We start from the raw sequence: 13,950 nt of genomic DNA on the forward strand, positions 1-13,950 counted from the left end.
AGATATTTGTTCCCCAGAAGTGAAAACTGTCATTTGCTTTAGGATCTACAGGATCTCAAAAAATAATCAAAAGTGGCCAGTAAGGATGTACCTCAGTTTTCTACCAGCCACCTGGAAGTAAACATCTGAGGTCTTTTTCCAGATCACAGAGCCATTCCAGCTCTTTTGTTTCTGTCAGATACAGTGTCAGGATGTCCAAACAGGCCCTCAGACCTCAAGGGACACCTGTCTGTGCCCTCTTGGTGAGAGAGAGCATGAAACAAGTGAGGAGGATAAAGTAAAGCATCAATATTTATAACATTTATGAATGTCCCTCTTGGGCTATCAGCTGGTCTTGTTTTCTTCTGGAATAAGCCAAGAGTCATGAGGCTCCTTCAGAACTCCCCAGAAGAGTCTGGAGTGATGAAATGCTCCTCATTTCTTTGCCTGTCTGTGGCAAGATTTGAAGGAGGAGAAGGGAGCCTTGTTTAATTCCCTGCAGCAGTGACTCATTACAGTGACTGGTAGGTGAACTGCAGGGACTCTGTCTCAGAATTAATCCATCAGGGGATGAGGGTTGATAGATAGATAGTATGCAAATAGATGCTGTTTTCCTGCAGCCTGTCAGGAACTCCAGGCAGCTGCATCCTCCACTTGATTCCTTCTCTCTATTAGGGTTCTGCTAATTTCCCTGATTGCTGTTATGGCTAAATGGGATCTCAGCACAACAGGATTTGCATCTGACACTAATCCCCACCCCATGCCAGGAGCTATTGTAGCTTTGTGGGGTTGCTCAGGACAGGTGAGTCCCCAAAATCTGCTGTGAGAGCATGTGCCTGGAGCCATGGGCTGTGCAAATGTCCTTTGATTCAAAACTGGCCCTTTTGCAAAAGTACTTTTTGGGGAAAGCTTCTTTTAATGAAGGCTGAGAAGTGACTCTCACAGCTCCAAATGCCTGCAGCATTTTCACAAAGGAATCCTTGTATTAACTAAACATCAGCCAGAGTAGCAGTTCATCTCGTTTTGCAAATCCCCAGCAAAGTCTGCTTTGCCCTTTACAATCAGCAGGAGATTTTTGCCAAGAAATCCCACTGAGTGTCAGGTTGTCAGTCCCTTCCTCTCTTTCCTATGGACTCTCTTCAACTGATTTAGACTTGATGCTTCTTTTTGGTTGTTTTGGCATTCAGGATTATTTCAGAGAAGTGGTAGCAAGGTCAGCCTGCAGTTTGCCCTCCTTTTAGGCTGGGCAGTTCTCTCTGTGTCAGTTTCTCCTCCTCAGTGCCTCATTCCTGTATCCATAAATACAAACATGCATGAATGCACATCCTTCCCTTTTTTCCTACAACAGCATCACCTTCCACTGGGGACCATCCCACCTGCATTCAGGTCCCACCCAGTGAATAGCCTTGACCTTGCTGTGCTCTTCATCTTTAGAGACTTTTTTATTATTATTTTTTTCTCAGAGGGAGCTTTTAATTTTGCCTCAGGAGAGGCAGAAACGAGAAGCTGTGACTCAGCAGATAAAAATCTGCACGTAAACTAACACACAAGTGACCCTGCAGGTCCCACAGGGCTCGGTGCTCCAAAACCCAGCCAGTTCCATGACTCAACAGCACCTTCCCTGAGGATTTCCATGCTCCAGAGTGGATGCACAGCACTCCAGCTACCACAAATTTGTATTATGGTGACTCTGAGCTTCAGCTAGACCCCCTTGGGCAATTTTCCCTGTTGTTATTGTTGAGGCTTCTCAAATGTCCTATTTAGGATCTCACATTCACAAAAAAAGCAGAAAAAATTATGTCCACAGATGTCAATGTTAGCACCTAAATAAACCCTAATTTCTTTAACAGATAATCTAAGCAACTAGGAAACCTAAAAATGATTGGCAATCCTCATCTTGAAATGTCTGCTCCTCTTGCACAAATGAGATTCCATTCCAGTCAGCTACTGCATATTTACGCTCAGCCTTTCATGAACTTATTGATCATGTGGTTGATACACTATCATTTGCTACCTTTGGGGGGAAAAAAAAAAAAATATATGGGGAAAAAAATGTGCTCTTCTGGTGGGGCTATTTCATACTTCCTGAATATTCAATCCAATCCTCCTGGTCTCTCTCTGTCCTCTTTTCTCCCCAAAAAGCTTCATGGATCTCCAAAGACATCCCACAAAAAGAGAGGAGGGTGATTCCCATTCCCCAGTAAAGCCCTGAGGATGCCATTTTGTGGCATGTAATTATAGTTAAATCAAGGTCAAGCATCTCCCTTTATGGAATTACACTCTAAATTCCTGTTCCTGCAAAAACAAACAGTGCCGTCGATTCATTTCCAGTCAGACCTCCACCCTCTTGGGAAAAGTATGCAGAACTTTCTGGTGGGAAAAAAAAATATATTTTGGAAATGCAACCTCTTTATTAGAGGGGAAAGCTCTCCCTTCATTCAGTTTGTCTTCAACGAGCCACCCTGGCACACTCCAGTGAGGAATGTGGCTTCAAGAGGGACTTTGAGGTCACAAGAGGCAGGTCCTGAAGGGGTGTAGCTCACTCTCATCTCACTCCTGACTGGGTTATGAGGTCTGATCCCAAATTAAGTCCCATTTGTAGGTAAATTTCTCTCAGGAGGGTGGGTGGCTTTTCCCCATCACTGTGAGCCCCAATGAAGCTGTGTTCTGTGTCCTCTGTCTCCTTGAGCTCTCTTACTGTGAATAATATCTTCCTGTTTTTCACCCTTCTGTTCGAAACGCAGAGGGGAGCAGGTGAGGAGGAAAGGAAGGTTTTAAAATTCATGTGTTTTCTTTCAATTCAACACTGGCATTTTGGATGTGGGGTTGAGTAAAACTGCATTTCACACCCGTGCTTCCTCCCTGTCACTCACCTGAGAGACACAGGAGGAAGAGAAGGATTTTCTGAGTTCACCTTGCAGCCACATAATATCAGACTGGGATAATGCTCTTCCTGGGATCCCAGGGCAGACCAGCCCATGACTTTCAAACAAGGATCTTGCTGCTGAGACTCAGCAGAGCATCCCAGGAGGAAGAGAAGCTGCAGTGTAAATTTGGAGCAGAAGCTGCAGTGTAAATTTGGAGCAAGGCTGTTGAAGTCAGCAGAGTGACTCCAGATACACTGTGGTGTCTCAGAGGTCCAAAGCAGCTATTTTTTTTTTTTTTTTTTTTTTTTTTTTTTTTTGATGGAAATGGAAAAAAGACCTTCTATTTCCAGGCCTGAATCTCTCCTGAGATGTGCCAGCTCTGTCAGTACAGTGTCATTGCTTCCATTGCTACTACTGGGAGCAATTTCTAACTGACTGGCTTTGGTGGTCAGCTGAGGACAGGATTTGATGCCTCTTGTCATCAACAGCAGATGCTGCTTCACCACAGCAATGGGTATTGGGCTCTGTGTAAGAAGCTGTTCAGAAAAAAAAAAAAAAAAATTGTAAATTTGGTTACACCAAAAACATTCTTTGCAGTATGATGCAAAGAAAAATACCAAATATCTGTCGCTAGAGATTTGAAAAATCATTAAAAGTCATCCTCTAAACAACACGTTTTGGATCTTTACCCTTGCAGCTGCCCAAAATCAAACTCATAGGGGTTTTTTTTTTAAGTTGTTTGGATTCCTGCTGAAATCCTTACTAACTCCTAAACCACAAAATTTGAGAGGAAATAGGAGAGAACCAGCTATTGAAGGCATGTATTCATTTGGCACCTGGGCAGTGCCATTGCCTTCTGCAGGACTGTGCCCGTGGACAGGGGCAGGAGGATTGGGTCTGGTGTCTTCTGCTCTCTTCTTTGCTCCTGCAAGTCTGCCAAGGTCTCATCAGGCTGCAAAGGCACTTTGTGGAACTCTGTATGATCCGTGTCTGTCCTTTATTTATTCAAAATGCGTTTTTGCCTCTACGATTTAATCTGCTGTTCTCTCCCTCCCCTTCCTCTTGGTGAAGTCTAATTACAGTTTTATTCCAGGTCCATCTGGTTGCTAATGATGCTGGACATCACCGCTGAATTCATTCTAATATTTGTTGTGTATTTCTAGGCTGGACGCTGAATAATAATATTCTCTGAATTTGCTTTTGCTCCTGTTTGCTTCCTCCCTGTTGTAGCTAATTGTGTAGTCATGTCTAGCCATGGGATGGTTGCTCCTTCCAGTGTAGAGTTGCCCATTTCAGAATAAAGGTGTTTTATTCTGGTTTTGAGGAGAAGACTTCCAAGTCCCCTCTACCAGCTCCCTTCACTGGTGTGGAACCAGCTGGGCACTGGCTTTTTCTGCTTCATCTTTTTTTTTTTTCCTGCCCAGAGTGTAATGTTGTTCATAAATGTGAGTCCCAAAGTCTCATGAAGGCAATGTTTCAGGAGACAGAAAGACATTTTTTGCCAGTCCCTGCTCCATGTGATGGTTGAACCCTCAGCAATGTGAGGTTCCCAAGCCTGACTTTGTACAGTGCCAATACTGGGATAATATTTTATTTCTTTCTTTCTTGTTTTTAATTTTTTTTCCCCTTTTTGCTTTCTGCAAGGCTGCCTGGGAACACAGGCTCACACTTTACCCATGACCTGACTCTTGGACTAAGAATAGCAGGCACAGTGCAACTGGGGTTCAGTCTCACAGGAGACAAGCTGCAGCTGGGAAACAGGGAGGTCACATCAGCCCAGGCTCACAAAAACCAAACACATGAAAGGAGCACGGAGGGCTCTGTGTGTTTGCCTCCTTTTAAGACTGCAGAACAAGGGCAAGAGACTGGCACAGGTGTTCAGTGAGCCAAGATGAATTTTCTCTGCTCATGAACTTGCAGAGGTTCATCTTTGAGGCTGAACAGGACCTTCTCCAAAAAGGACCTGTGTCCTTGCAGCCTGTCCACCAAAAAAGTATTCAGGATGGGGACAGTGCTGAATAGCATCTCCTGAGCTCTGTGAGGTGTTTGGGATAGTGAAGTGACCAGCCATCAGTTGTCCTGGACAGCCCAGGTGACAGCAGTGCTTTAGGGACTCTTTTTAGCAGGAGTGAGCAGCAGGTCTGGTTCTGAGCAATGCTGAAGCCAACTTTGCTCCCATTATTCCCCTTCCTGCTGGGAGCAGCCAGGCCACATTCCCAGCTCCATGTTGTGGTGCTTTCAGAGTCACAGGGACACCCCTCCTGCTCTGTGGTGTTGAGACAGCACCCAAAGACACTTTTAGGCTGATAACTGGTAATGCTGACTGTGGCTGGGTAAAGAGAAAGGTGAGGTTCAGGCAGCACATCCCCAGCTTGCCTGTGCCCTCTCCTCCCCCATGGCACAGCAGAGCTATTCCCTGTGCCAGCACAGAGCCCTGCAGCTGGAACATGGGCTGGGGGATGGATATTGACAGTGGGGAGTCTTTTTTTTTTTGAGGAAACCACCTTATGCTATTCCTGTGCTCTCCCCACTAAGTCAAATGGGAAGGATGCTGAGTTGCCAAGGATGGAGATGTGTCCTGCCAGCAGCCACACTCCAAATGATCTGTGTGAGCTCCCTTTAGCCCCTGTCTCAGAGCTGGAGGGGAGGGGAGGCTTCTCTGGAATCCCAAGAGCTGGAGAGGGGCTGCTCACACCAGCCAGGGAACCCAGGCCTGGGCAACAGCTTGAGACACAACAAGTAGACTTTTAAGAGGAAAAAAAAAAAAAAAACCCTTGAGGTATCAGGGCAGAAATTCTAATGGTAATTTTGAACTGTTTTTGTCTGTCTAACATTCCTTTTTAATCCCCATCCTGCCTGCCCCTTCCTTATGTAGGGTTACTTTAGTGATCCTTGGAATGTTTTTGACTTCCTCATCGTAATTGGCAGCATTATAGACGTCATTCTCAGTGAAACTAATGTGAGTATTACTCTACCCTCCCCAGGATACCACCACCTCCTCCTCCTCTGCTGTTCCTTCTCTCTCTCTCTCTTTTTTTCCTCTCTCTTTTTTTGTTTTCTGGTTTTTTTTCCCTCTAGTCATGCTTTTATTGAACTTGCCGTCGTCCTTCTCCTTCTCCCAGGGAATAAAAAAAAAAAAAAAAAAGAGGGGGGGAAAATGCCTCCTTCTTTTTCACTTGTCATAGCTGGCCCCAAGGCTGTGACTGGTGAAAGCGCACAGAGTTTGGGGTGTGTGTGCTTTTTTTTTGTTGTTTTTTTCCCTCCAAAAGGTAGACATGTTTGAGTGTAACTTTCTGACTAACCAGGCTTTTGTTGATACCCTCCATCATGTGAAACGTTACAGAGGTTTGAGCAACCAATACTGTAGAGTGGTAAGAGACTATTTAATATGCCCACGTAACCTCTTTCTTTTCTTATTTTTTTCCTCTTCTCTCCCTCTTTCACGCTTTTGTTTCATTTTTTATTTTCGTTTCATTTTATTTTACCTTTTTTTTTTTTACTTTTTTTTCCCCCCTTTTTTCCCCTCTTTTCTCTCCCTTCTCTCTCTCTCTCTCTCTCATTCTTTCTTCCTCTTCCTTCTTTCTTCTCTCTCTCTCTCTTTCTTCTTGGCTTCTCTGCCACATGCAGCACTATTTCTGTGATGCATGGAATACATTTGACGCCTTGATTGTTGTGGGTAGCATTGTTGATATAGCAATCACCGAGGTGAACGTAAGTAGCTGGCGTCTGTCCATGATCGTGCCTGCTCTAACATTCATTTGTCTTCCCCGGGTTCTTTTTTATTATTATTATTTTATTTTATCTCCCCTCTTTCTTTCTTTTATTTTTTTTTTTTTTGTTTAGTTTCAAAGCTCCTTTTTTTTTTTTTTTTCTTTTTTTTTTTTTTTTTTTTTTTTTAATTTTATTTTATTTGGTTTTATTCCGCTTTAATTTTTTTCAGAACGACCTTAAATGACTTCTTTTTTTTTTTTTTTTTTTTTTTTTTTTGGACTGTTGTTGCATCTTTTTTTTTTTTTTTTTCTTTTCCCTCCATAACCCGCCTGGCATGAATTCAACTGTATAGCAGGAAAAAACTATGGGAGAAGTGGAGTGTAAGTGAAAAAAAAAAAAAAAAAAAAGCTCTTTGTGCCATGGGAAGCTGCTTGGAACAGTCCCAGGCCAGCCCAGTGTTATGCCTTGCTTCCCATGGCAGTTCAATACTCTCCACACCCCACCAGAGAGATAAAGGTCAGTTCTTTCGAGGTGGAACTGAGGGAACCAAACCAGGAATCCTCCCTGTGCCTCCTCACTCAAAACAAATAAATTCCTTCCTCCAAATCACCTCTTGCTTAGAGGAACCTGCTCCTAATGTTCCATTTCAAACGTGAAAATAATAATAATAATAAAAAGGTAGATAAAATAAAAATAAATCCCCCAAAAAAAACCAAAGCACTGGAGTTCCAACCCTTTTTTTTTTATTATTTTTGGTTGTTGTTCTTTGTAACCTGATTTGCTCCATCTCCCAAATTGGTGCAGCCCAATTGACACTGATTGGCCCCACTTGTGCCCATCTCAGCAGAGAGGTGAAGGACTGAGTGAGCCAAGGAGACTGAAATGAGCATCAGGTGTGCAGGAGATCAATCACAACAGGCAAAATTTTATCCTATCTCTCTTCTTTTGGAGATGGATGGATACCTAATTTCAGGATAAATAAAGTAAGGACAGGCAGGGAACACACAGATTTCCTGAAAAAAGGCTATGATGGGTTTATAAACATGGACAAAAATTATACTGTAAAATCCAGCTCATAAAGGCCAGGGAAAAATAGAAAGATTGAAAGAAAATTGCTGTAAATACGTTAAAGAGCAGCCAATTAGTCATGAGTTTTCAAAATTATGTGGTTGTTGAATAAACATTCCATCTTGGAATTGTTGTGTACTGTAAAGACAACCCATTGCAAGCAGAAAAGTGACAGCATAGTTTTCACTCAGTGCTGTGTTTAGGGAAAAAAAAATTAGGCAGTGTTTTGAAAAATAAAAAATGCCTTACTTGGAACTTTCCAAACAAAATATTTTCATATCTTGGTTCTAGTTTAATTTCTGTTCAACATTTTTTTCTTTTTAATTCTGACACAGAAATATTTGTTCCAGCTGTAACATTTTGATTTTGAAGAGGTGAATTTTTATTTTTTTTAAAAACTAGTTTATTTACCTTGTCTTTTGAAAGAATGGAAAACAACTTTTAACTAAAAAGGAACTCTTCTTTTGCATTTCTTAAATATCCAAATTTCTGGACACAAAAAGCTGCTTGCAACACTTCCCATAAGATGTTGTAAACAATCTTGGTTACCCTTTCACTATAGGTAGATATCAGTATTAGGCTGATTTTCTAGAGGGATGTTACAATGAGGCTGAATTGTGAATTTTTAAAACCTTTTTCTCTGTCACACTTGTCAGAAGCAAACCAAGCGGGGAGCCTGGCAATAAACTTGTGGAAAAGTTCAGTTCTCACCTACAGAGGGAGAACATACATGGCACTGGAGGGAATAAGCACATTTAACTGGAAATGAATCATATTAAATATCAATATGACTTCCCTGTCCCATGTATTTGAATCTAAACAGAAAGGGAGCAAATCCTTGTGTTTTGGCACATAACTAGTCACAAATTCTAATCTGCAGGAAAATCCAATGGGTCCTGATGTATTTGAATCTATACAAAATCTTCTAAGCAGAAAGGGAGTAAACCCTTGTGTTTTGGTACATAACTAGTTAGAAATTTTGATCTGCAGGAAAATCCAGTGGGTTCTTTTGAAGAAATTGAGATTAATCTCAATTGTGTGAGAGGAAGAGTCACCCAGGTGTCCTGTTGCTGTTAGTGGTGAGAGATGCTCCCTCCCCAGGTACCCTGGACCTGTGTGACAGGAAATAAATTGTTATTTGGAGGTGCCCACTGCTGACTGGTGAGTGTCTAGCTTTGTTAGGTCTGTCTAGACACCCAGCTCCCAGACATCAGATTTAAGCAGCATAAATCACACTCAGTCTCAGCACCTTGTCCAGACAGTCCTGCTGCTGCTGATTGTTGTGGTCTTCAGTCTCCAGGGCTGCCCATTGCTGCTGTGCTTAATTGCCACTGACAAGGCTCCCTCTTAATTCAAGTTCATGTCAGGCAAGGCCCAGAATCCAGTTTTCACTTATAAAAACCCATGAAAAATGAGGGCAATGGCTCTGTCCAAACAACCAGCACCTGTCTCAGGTGAGGAGGCAGCAGGGCTGGCCCTGGCTCTTTTAGCAAGGGCTGTGAAATGCATTGTGTGATGGTCCCTCTGTTTCCTCTAAAGAATCCTTTCCTTCTATACAGTTTTACAGATCTCTGCACACGTCTTTTTGTTACCTGGCATGTTTAAATCTTCTCTATTTTTTTTTTTTTTTTTTTTTTTTAATCTAGGCAAGTCCTTTGCTACTAGTTTCTAATGTTTGTTACTAAAAAAACTTGCACAACCTTTTTTTGATGCACTGATAAAAAAAGAGCGGCAGCTCCGGATTGAGTTTGTTCTGAAATGTTCTTGAAAAACCCCCTTTTGCACTCGTATAACCCTTATTGAATAAGAGAATGTTTTGTATGTCGGTTTGTCCTGTCAGATTCCCTCCCTGCTAGCAGCACTTGGTATGTTTACACCTGTAGAAAAATGGGCTCTGGAAGTAGCAGCCCACCTTGGACGGATGGTTTTCATCTCCCCGAGCAGTGTGAGGCAGTTTGTGACACTTTTCTCCCCTCTCCTCCTCGGGGGCTTGTTGCTTCCTTGCTGTCTTGTGGGCTTGAGCAAGCCCTTGCCCTGTGTTTCTGTACACTGTCTTGTCTTGTTCCCAGAGACCTGAAAAGGACAGGAACAATGAAGCCCCAAAATGCCAACCAGCTCTATGGATAGGAGATGTTTAGACTGGGCAGGTGCAGGTGGAAATATATCTTGTGGTAGGATTTTGGAAGGTGCTGCTCTTGGAGTGGAGGGTCAGTTCTTATTGTGCTCAGGTAGAAGGGAAGGTGGAGACTCCTGGCACAGGTCAGTTATAGACACGTAAACCTGAGATCTGTGAGGTTCAGCAGATGTTTGCAAACCCAGCAGGCACTGAGCTGTAGTTGTGAGGAGAGCCCTGACTGACTGGCAGCCTCCACAGTGTGTGTGTGTAGCTGTGTGCTTGCTTTTGTCTCTGCAGTTTCCCCATCTTCTGGTTTGTCTTTTAGTTTTTCTTTTGATATTTGTTTGTTTCTTGAAAAGGAATTTCCCAGACCGAAACCTTTGTTAAGATATAAAGTGAGTGTGCATGGGTGAGTCTTTGTGTGTGCACTCCATGAATTGTACCCCACATCCCTTGAGAGTGTTTGGGTGCCTTTTTGGGCTACAAATCCACAGGAGAGTGTCCAGACATAAATCCATGTGTGGAGGGAAAAGAGACACACGGGGGTCAAAATCTGGTGGGTTTAAAAACTTCAGTGGCACAGTTTCTGCCAAATTCACCTGTAAATTGCATGACTCTGAAGCTGCATTTTCAGAGCTTTCCTCTCAGTGACGGCTGTACAACTAACTTTGTAGCCACAAAATGAAGACATTATTATTATTATTATTATTATTATTATTATTATTATTACTATTATTATTATTACTATTATTCCCCAAATTTTTAAAAAATATTTGATGGTTTGGGGCACTCTTATGCCACTTCCTAAGTAACTAAAGAGGGAGGAGAGGACTTTTTAATCTTTTGCTAAAAAAAACCTTCCAAGGCAGAGACCACATTTACCATGTGTCAGCTCTCTTCAAGGCAAAAAATTACTTTTGGGGAGTAAGTTGAAAAATGATATCATATATGAGGCCTGGGATGTAGGGCCTGTGGATTATATTCCTTGGACTTTGATTAGATCCCTGTACCTCAGTTTTCCCATCAGTGGAGACTGTTATTATTCCTTATGTTTAAAAACTATTGTTATTAGAGTTTGCAAAACCCCTTTAAGCTCCTTAAGAAGAAAACGTTAAGGTGGTAAAAAATTATTACTCTCTATTATAATCAGAAATAAATTTTATAGGAGTTGAATAAAAACCAGCAGGTTTGGACTGTATCATCCCAGAAGTAGCCCCAAGCAGAGAGTAGCACTTCCTTCCTTCCCACATCAGCAGACAAGCCTGGAGCTGAGCACTGTAAAGGTGACTAACAGCCTGCTGTCCCCTCCTCCAGGCGAAAGAAAGATGCTCATTACTGTTTGTTGCTCTGTATCAAACAGGGAAATCAAGTTGGATTTGTGCTGTGCCACAGTGCCCCAAGCCATGAAAGAAAAACAGCCAGAGCCTGAGTCACTGGGAAAGCTGTTCCTGTGACCTCCTTCCCTTTGGTGGGAGAGGAAAACTGACTTTTCCTGGGCCAACAGGGTCCTTTTTCCTTCATCCTTTCCCTTGCCAGTGTCAGACCAAGGAGACTGTGTGGCTCAGTCTTCATTTGCCCCCAAAGCAATGCCCATATCAGAGCCCACAGAGCTGGAGGAGCCCTGGGCTGATGAGGAGCTGCTCCTCCAGGTCTGCAGGGCTGGGAGAGCTCTAGAGGAATGTCCAGGTGGGAGAACTGTGTCTCCAGAGGGGCTGTTGTGTGTTTGATCCCATCTGTCTGTCTGGAAAGGATGGCAGGGGAGGGTTAGTGCTTCTCTGGGTCTGTCTCTGAGGGTTTCTGAGCACATCTGCATGTGTGGGTGCCTCTGTTTTGGTCAGCTGTGCTTGGGGGTGTGTGAGGATGAGTGAGCAAAGCACCTGGGCTGGTGTGCACCCTGCCTGTCCATCCAGAACCACAGCTCTGTGTGTGTGTGAGCCCTACAGGAGGAGCAGTGACCCAGCACAGGCACACCAGGCCATGCAGCAGATGTGGTGAGCCAGGGGAGTGAGCTTGGCTATGAGATAAGAGCTGTCAGGGATGGAGAATTGGTGGCTTGGGGGTTTTTTGTGAAATAATGGAATGGTTTTGTGCATAAAACGCTCTCCTGTTGTAGCAGCACACGTTTTCCTAAGAGAGAACATTGGAAGGGGTTTGAGGGTTGATGGAAATGGGGTAAATGGGGTTTTAATGGGAGAGATGAGAGAGGGAAGTGCAGTGTTAAGTGTGGGCATCTGGGAGACATAGGACTGGGGTAACCCCCCTGTGAAGAAGGTTAGGGAAACCCAAATGTACCAAACAACCCAAAGTAATACCCACAATGGTGTATTGCTTTCCTAAAAAATGTCAGTCAGGTCTGTTTTGCCCCAGCCTGCTCTGGGTAATGGTTTGGTGTTTGTCCATCAGGCATTCAGGAGAGCTGAGCACTTTATACCTTGCACTTCTGGAAAAGTTTCCAAATCCTGTTAGGAAGTCAGCAGAGGGTTGCAGCTTGATTGGATCCTGAGTACTGGTGCAGCAAGGCCAGGGAAATACCAAAGCATTGAGCTCCCAACATTTGGAGACCTGTGCAGCGATTTCTCATTTAGTCTATTTTATTTCTGACGTAAAGCAGCTCAGCCTTAAACCAGGTGCATGAGGCCCTTTTTTTACAATCATCTCGCTTCTTTCGGTGTCAAGAGGCTTCATATTAATTTGCCATGGGCTCCTGCTCCCATTCTTTGGAATATCTGACAGCCTATACTTAAATCTCCCTTTCACCTTCTCCTGCACCCCTCCTCCCTTTTAACCCACACCCTGCCTTTCTTCCTTTTCTCCCTTCGCTTTCCCTCTGCCCCGTCTCCAGCCACCACTAAACCTCACGGGGTCCATTCCCACTCCCAACCAAAGTGTCTGGAGGCAGAGAACCAGTGGCTCAAGGCCCTGCAGTCCTTGTCCAGGCACAAGGACTGGAGCCAGCCCCTGCCACACAGTGCTGTGCACACACCCCTCCCTTGGGGGAACAAGGATCGCGGGAAGGACGACTTGCATCCAGCCTGCACCTCACTGGGGACTGGCATATTCATATCTGTCGCTGTTGTCTGTCCGTCTGTCTGTCTGTCTGTCTCTCTCTGCCTGTCTGGTTCTCTCTGCTTCCACGCCCTTTGCTGCTCAGATTTTGGCCGTGGGGTCACGAACCTTTTTGCGATTCCCGCGACTCGCCAGCGCGTTTTGCCCAAACTTCCCGGGTTATTTCCCCCTCTCCTTTCTCTCCCTCTCAAATGCCACCTGGGTAGAAAAAAAAGCCTCCAAATTTATGAATTATGTAGCAAAGGGCTGGGGAAGCACAGTGGCTTCTTTTTTTGACATCTTGTGTTGTCACACCCTTTTACCGCTGCCATCCCAGAAGTTGTCCGTAGCCCCGAGCTCTCCCTGTGTGCGTGTACATGTCTGTATATATGACTTGTTTTCTTATTTTATTTATTTTTTTGGAAAAGCTGCTGATAAAATTGATGGGGTGGGGAAGGGGAGGGTGGATTTAGTTTTCCTCTTTTTTTTTTTTTTTTTTTTTTTTTTTTTTAATTTTTTTTTTTTTATATCTGGTGGTGTTTTTATCCTTGGAATAACTCAGGTAACACACCCCAGGTGTAGGAAGCCAGGTTGAAGCATGGTTGTGAGCTATCACAAGTGCTTTATTTTGCCTTTGAAGAACATCAGGAAAGAGCTGCCCTGGACTCTTCCACAGATCAGGCTTAGATCAATTTGAATTAGATCACCTCCCATGCTTAATCTACAATTTTAGTGCGTGTTTTTTTTCACCTTGTTTTGGTGAGAAAGAAGTATGGTATGATTATCCAAGCACAACCATGTTTGAACAGGGTTATTTTGGGTTTGATTTATGTATATATTTGTCATGATAATGGGGCCTCTTTTATTTTATTTTATTTTTTTGTCTTTAAAATGTTGGTATTTTGAGTGCATTTCCAGAGTTCATAATTTTGTGATTTTTCCCCTCAAAAGGGGTGATTTTGGTAACTGCACAACTTTTTCTGTATGGAAAATCTATATGAAATGTGGACAATCAGAAAGAGTATGTATTTTGTGCAAAAAAAAAAAAAAAAAGGAGGATAGTAATGCAAATGACTCCTCTCTAAGTTTACCTGAGTATTTGAGCAGTGCTAGACTTGAAAGACTCTTCCTACTACCCAATTTTAAGGAAGTACCTCAATATTG

At 43.3% G+C, this 13,950-nt stretch overlaps 1 protein-coding gene across 18 annotated transcripts in view; it reads left to right on the forward strand.

Annotated features, from left to right (window-relative positions):
* The window catches only part of CACNA1C (calcium voltage-gated channel subunit alpha1 C), a gene marked incomplete at its 5' end in the record, with an annotated part of 450,110 nt that overhangs the window by 389,035 nt on the left and 47,125 nt on the right, over nucleotides 1-13,950 (forward strand). For 9 of the 18 annotated variants that reach the window (XM_083858954.1, XM_083858951.1, XM_083858948.1 and 6 more), the window contains one exon: nucleotides 6,474-6,557. In XM_083858954.1, coding sequence (XP_083715080.1) covers nucleotides 6,474-6,557 — 84 coding nt within the window. Of the gene's footprint in view, nucleotides 1-5,721; nucleotides 5,806-6,473; nucleotides 6,558-13,950 lie in introns of all 18 variants that reach the window. The other 9 variants (XM_083858937.1, XM_083858947.1, XM_083858950.1 and 6 more) reach the window with 3 other exon arrangements.

Source organism: Zosterops lateralis, assembly GCF_965231275.1.
Source record: "Zosterops lateralis genome assembly, chromosome: 4".
NCBI lineage: Eukaryota > Metazoa > Chordata > Aves > Passeriformes > Zosteropidae > Zosterops > Zosterops lateralis.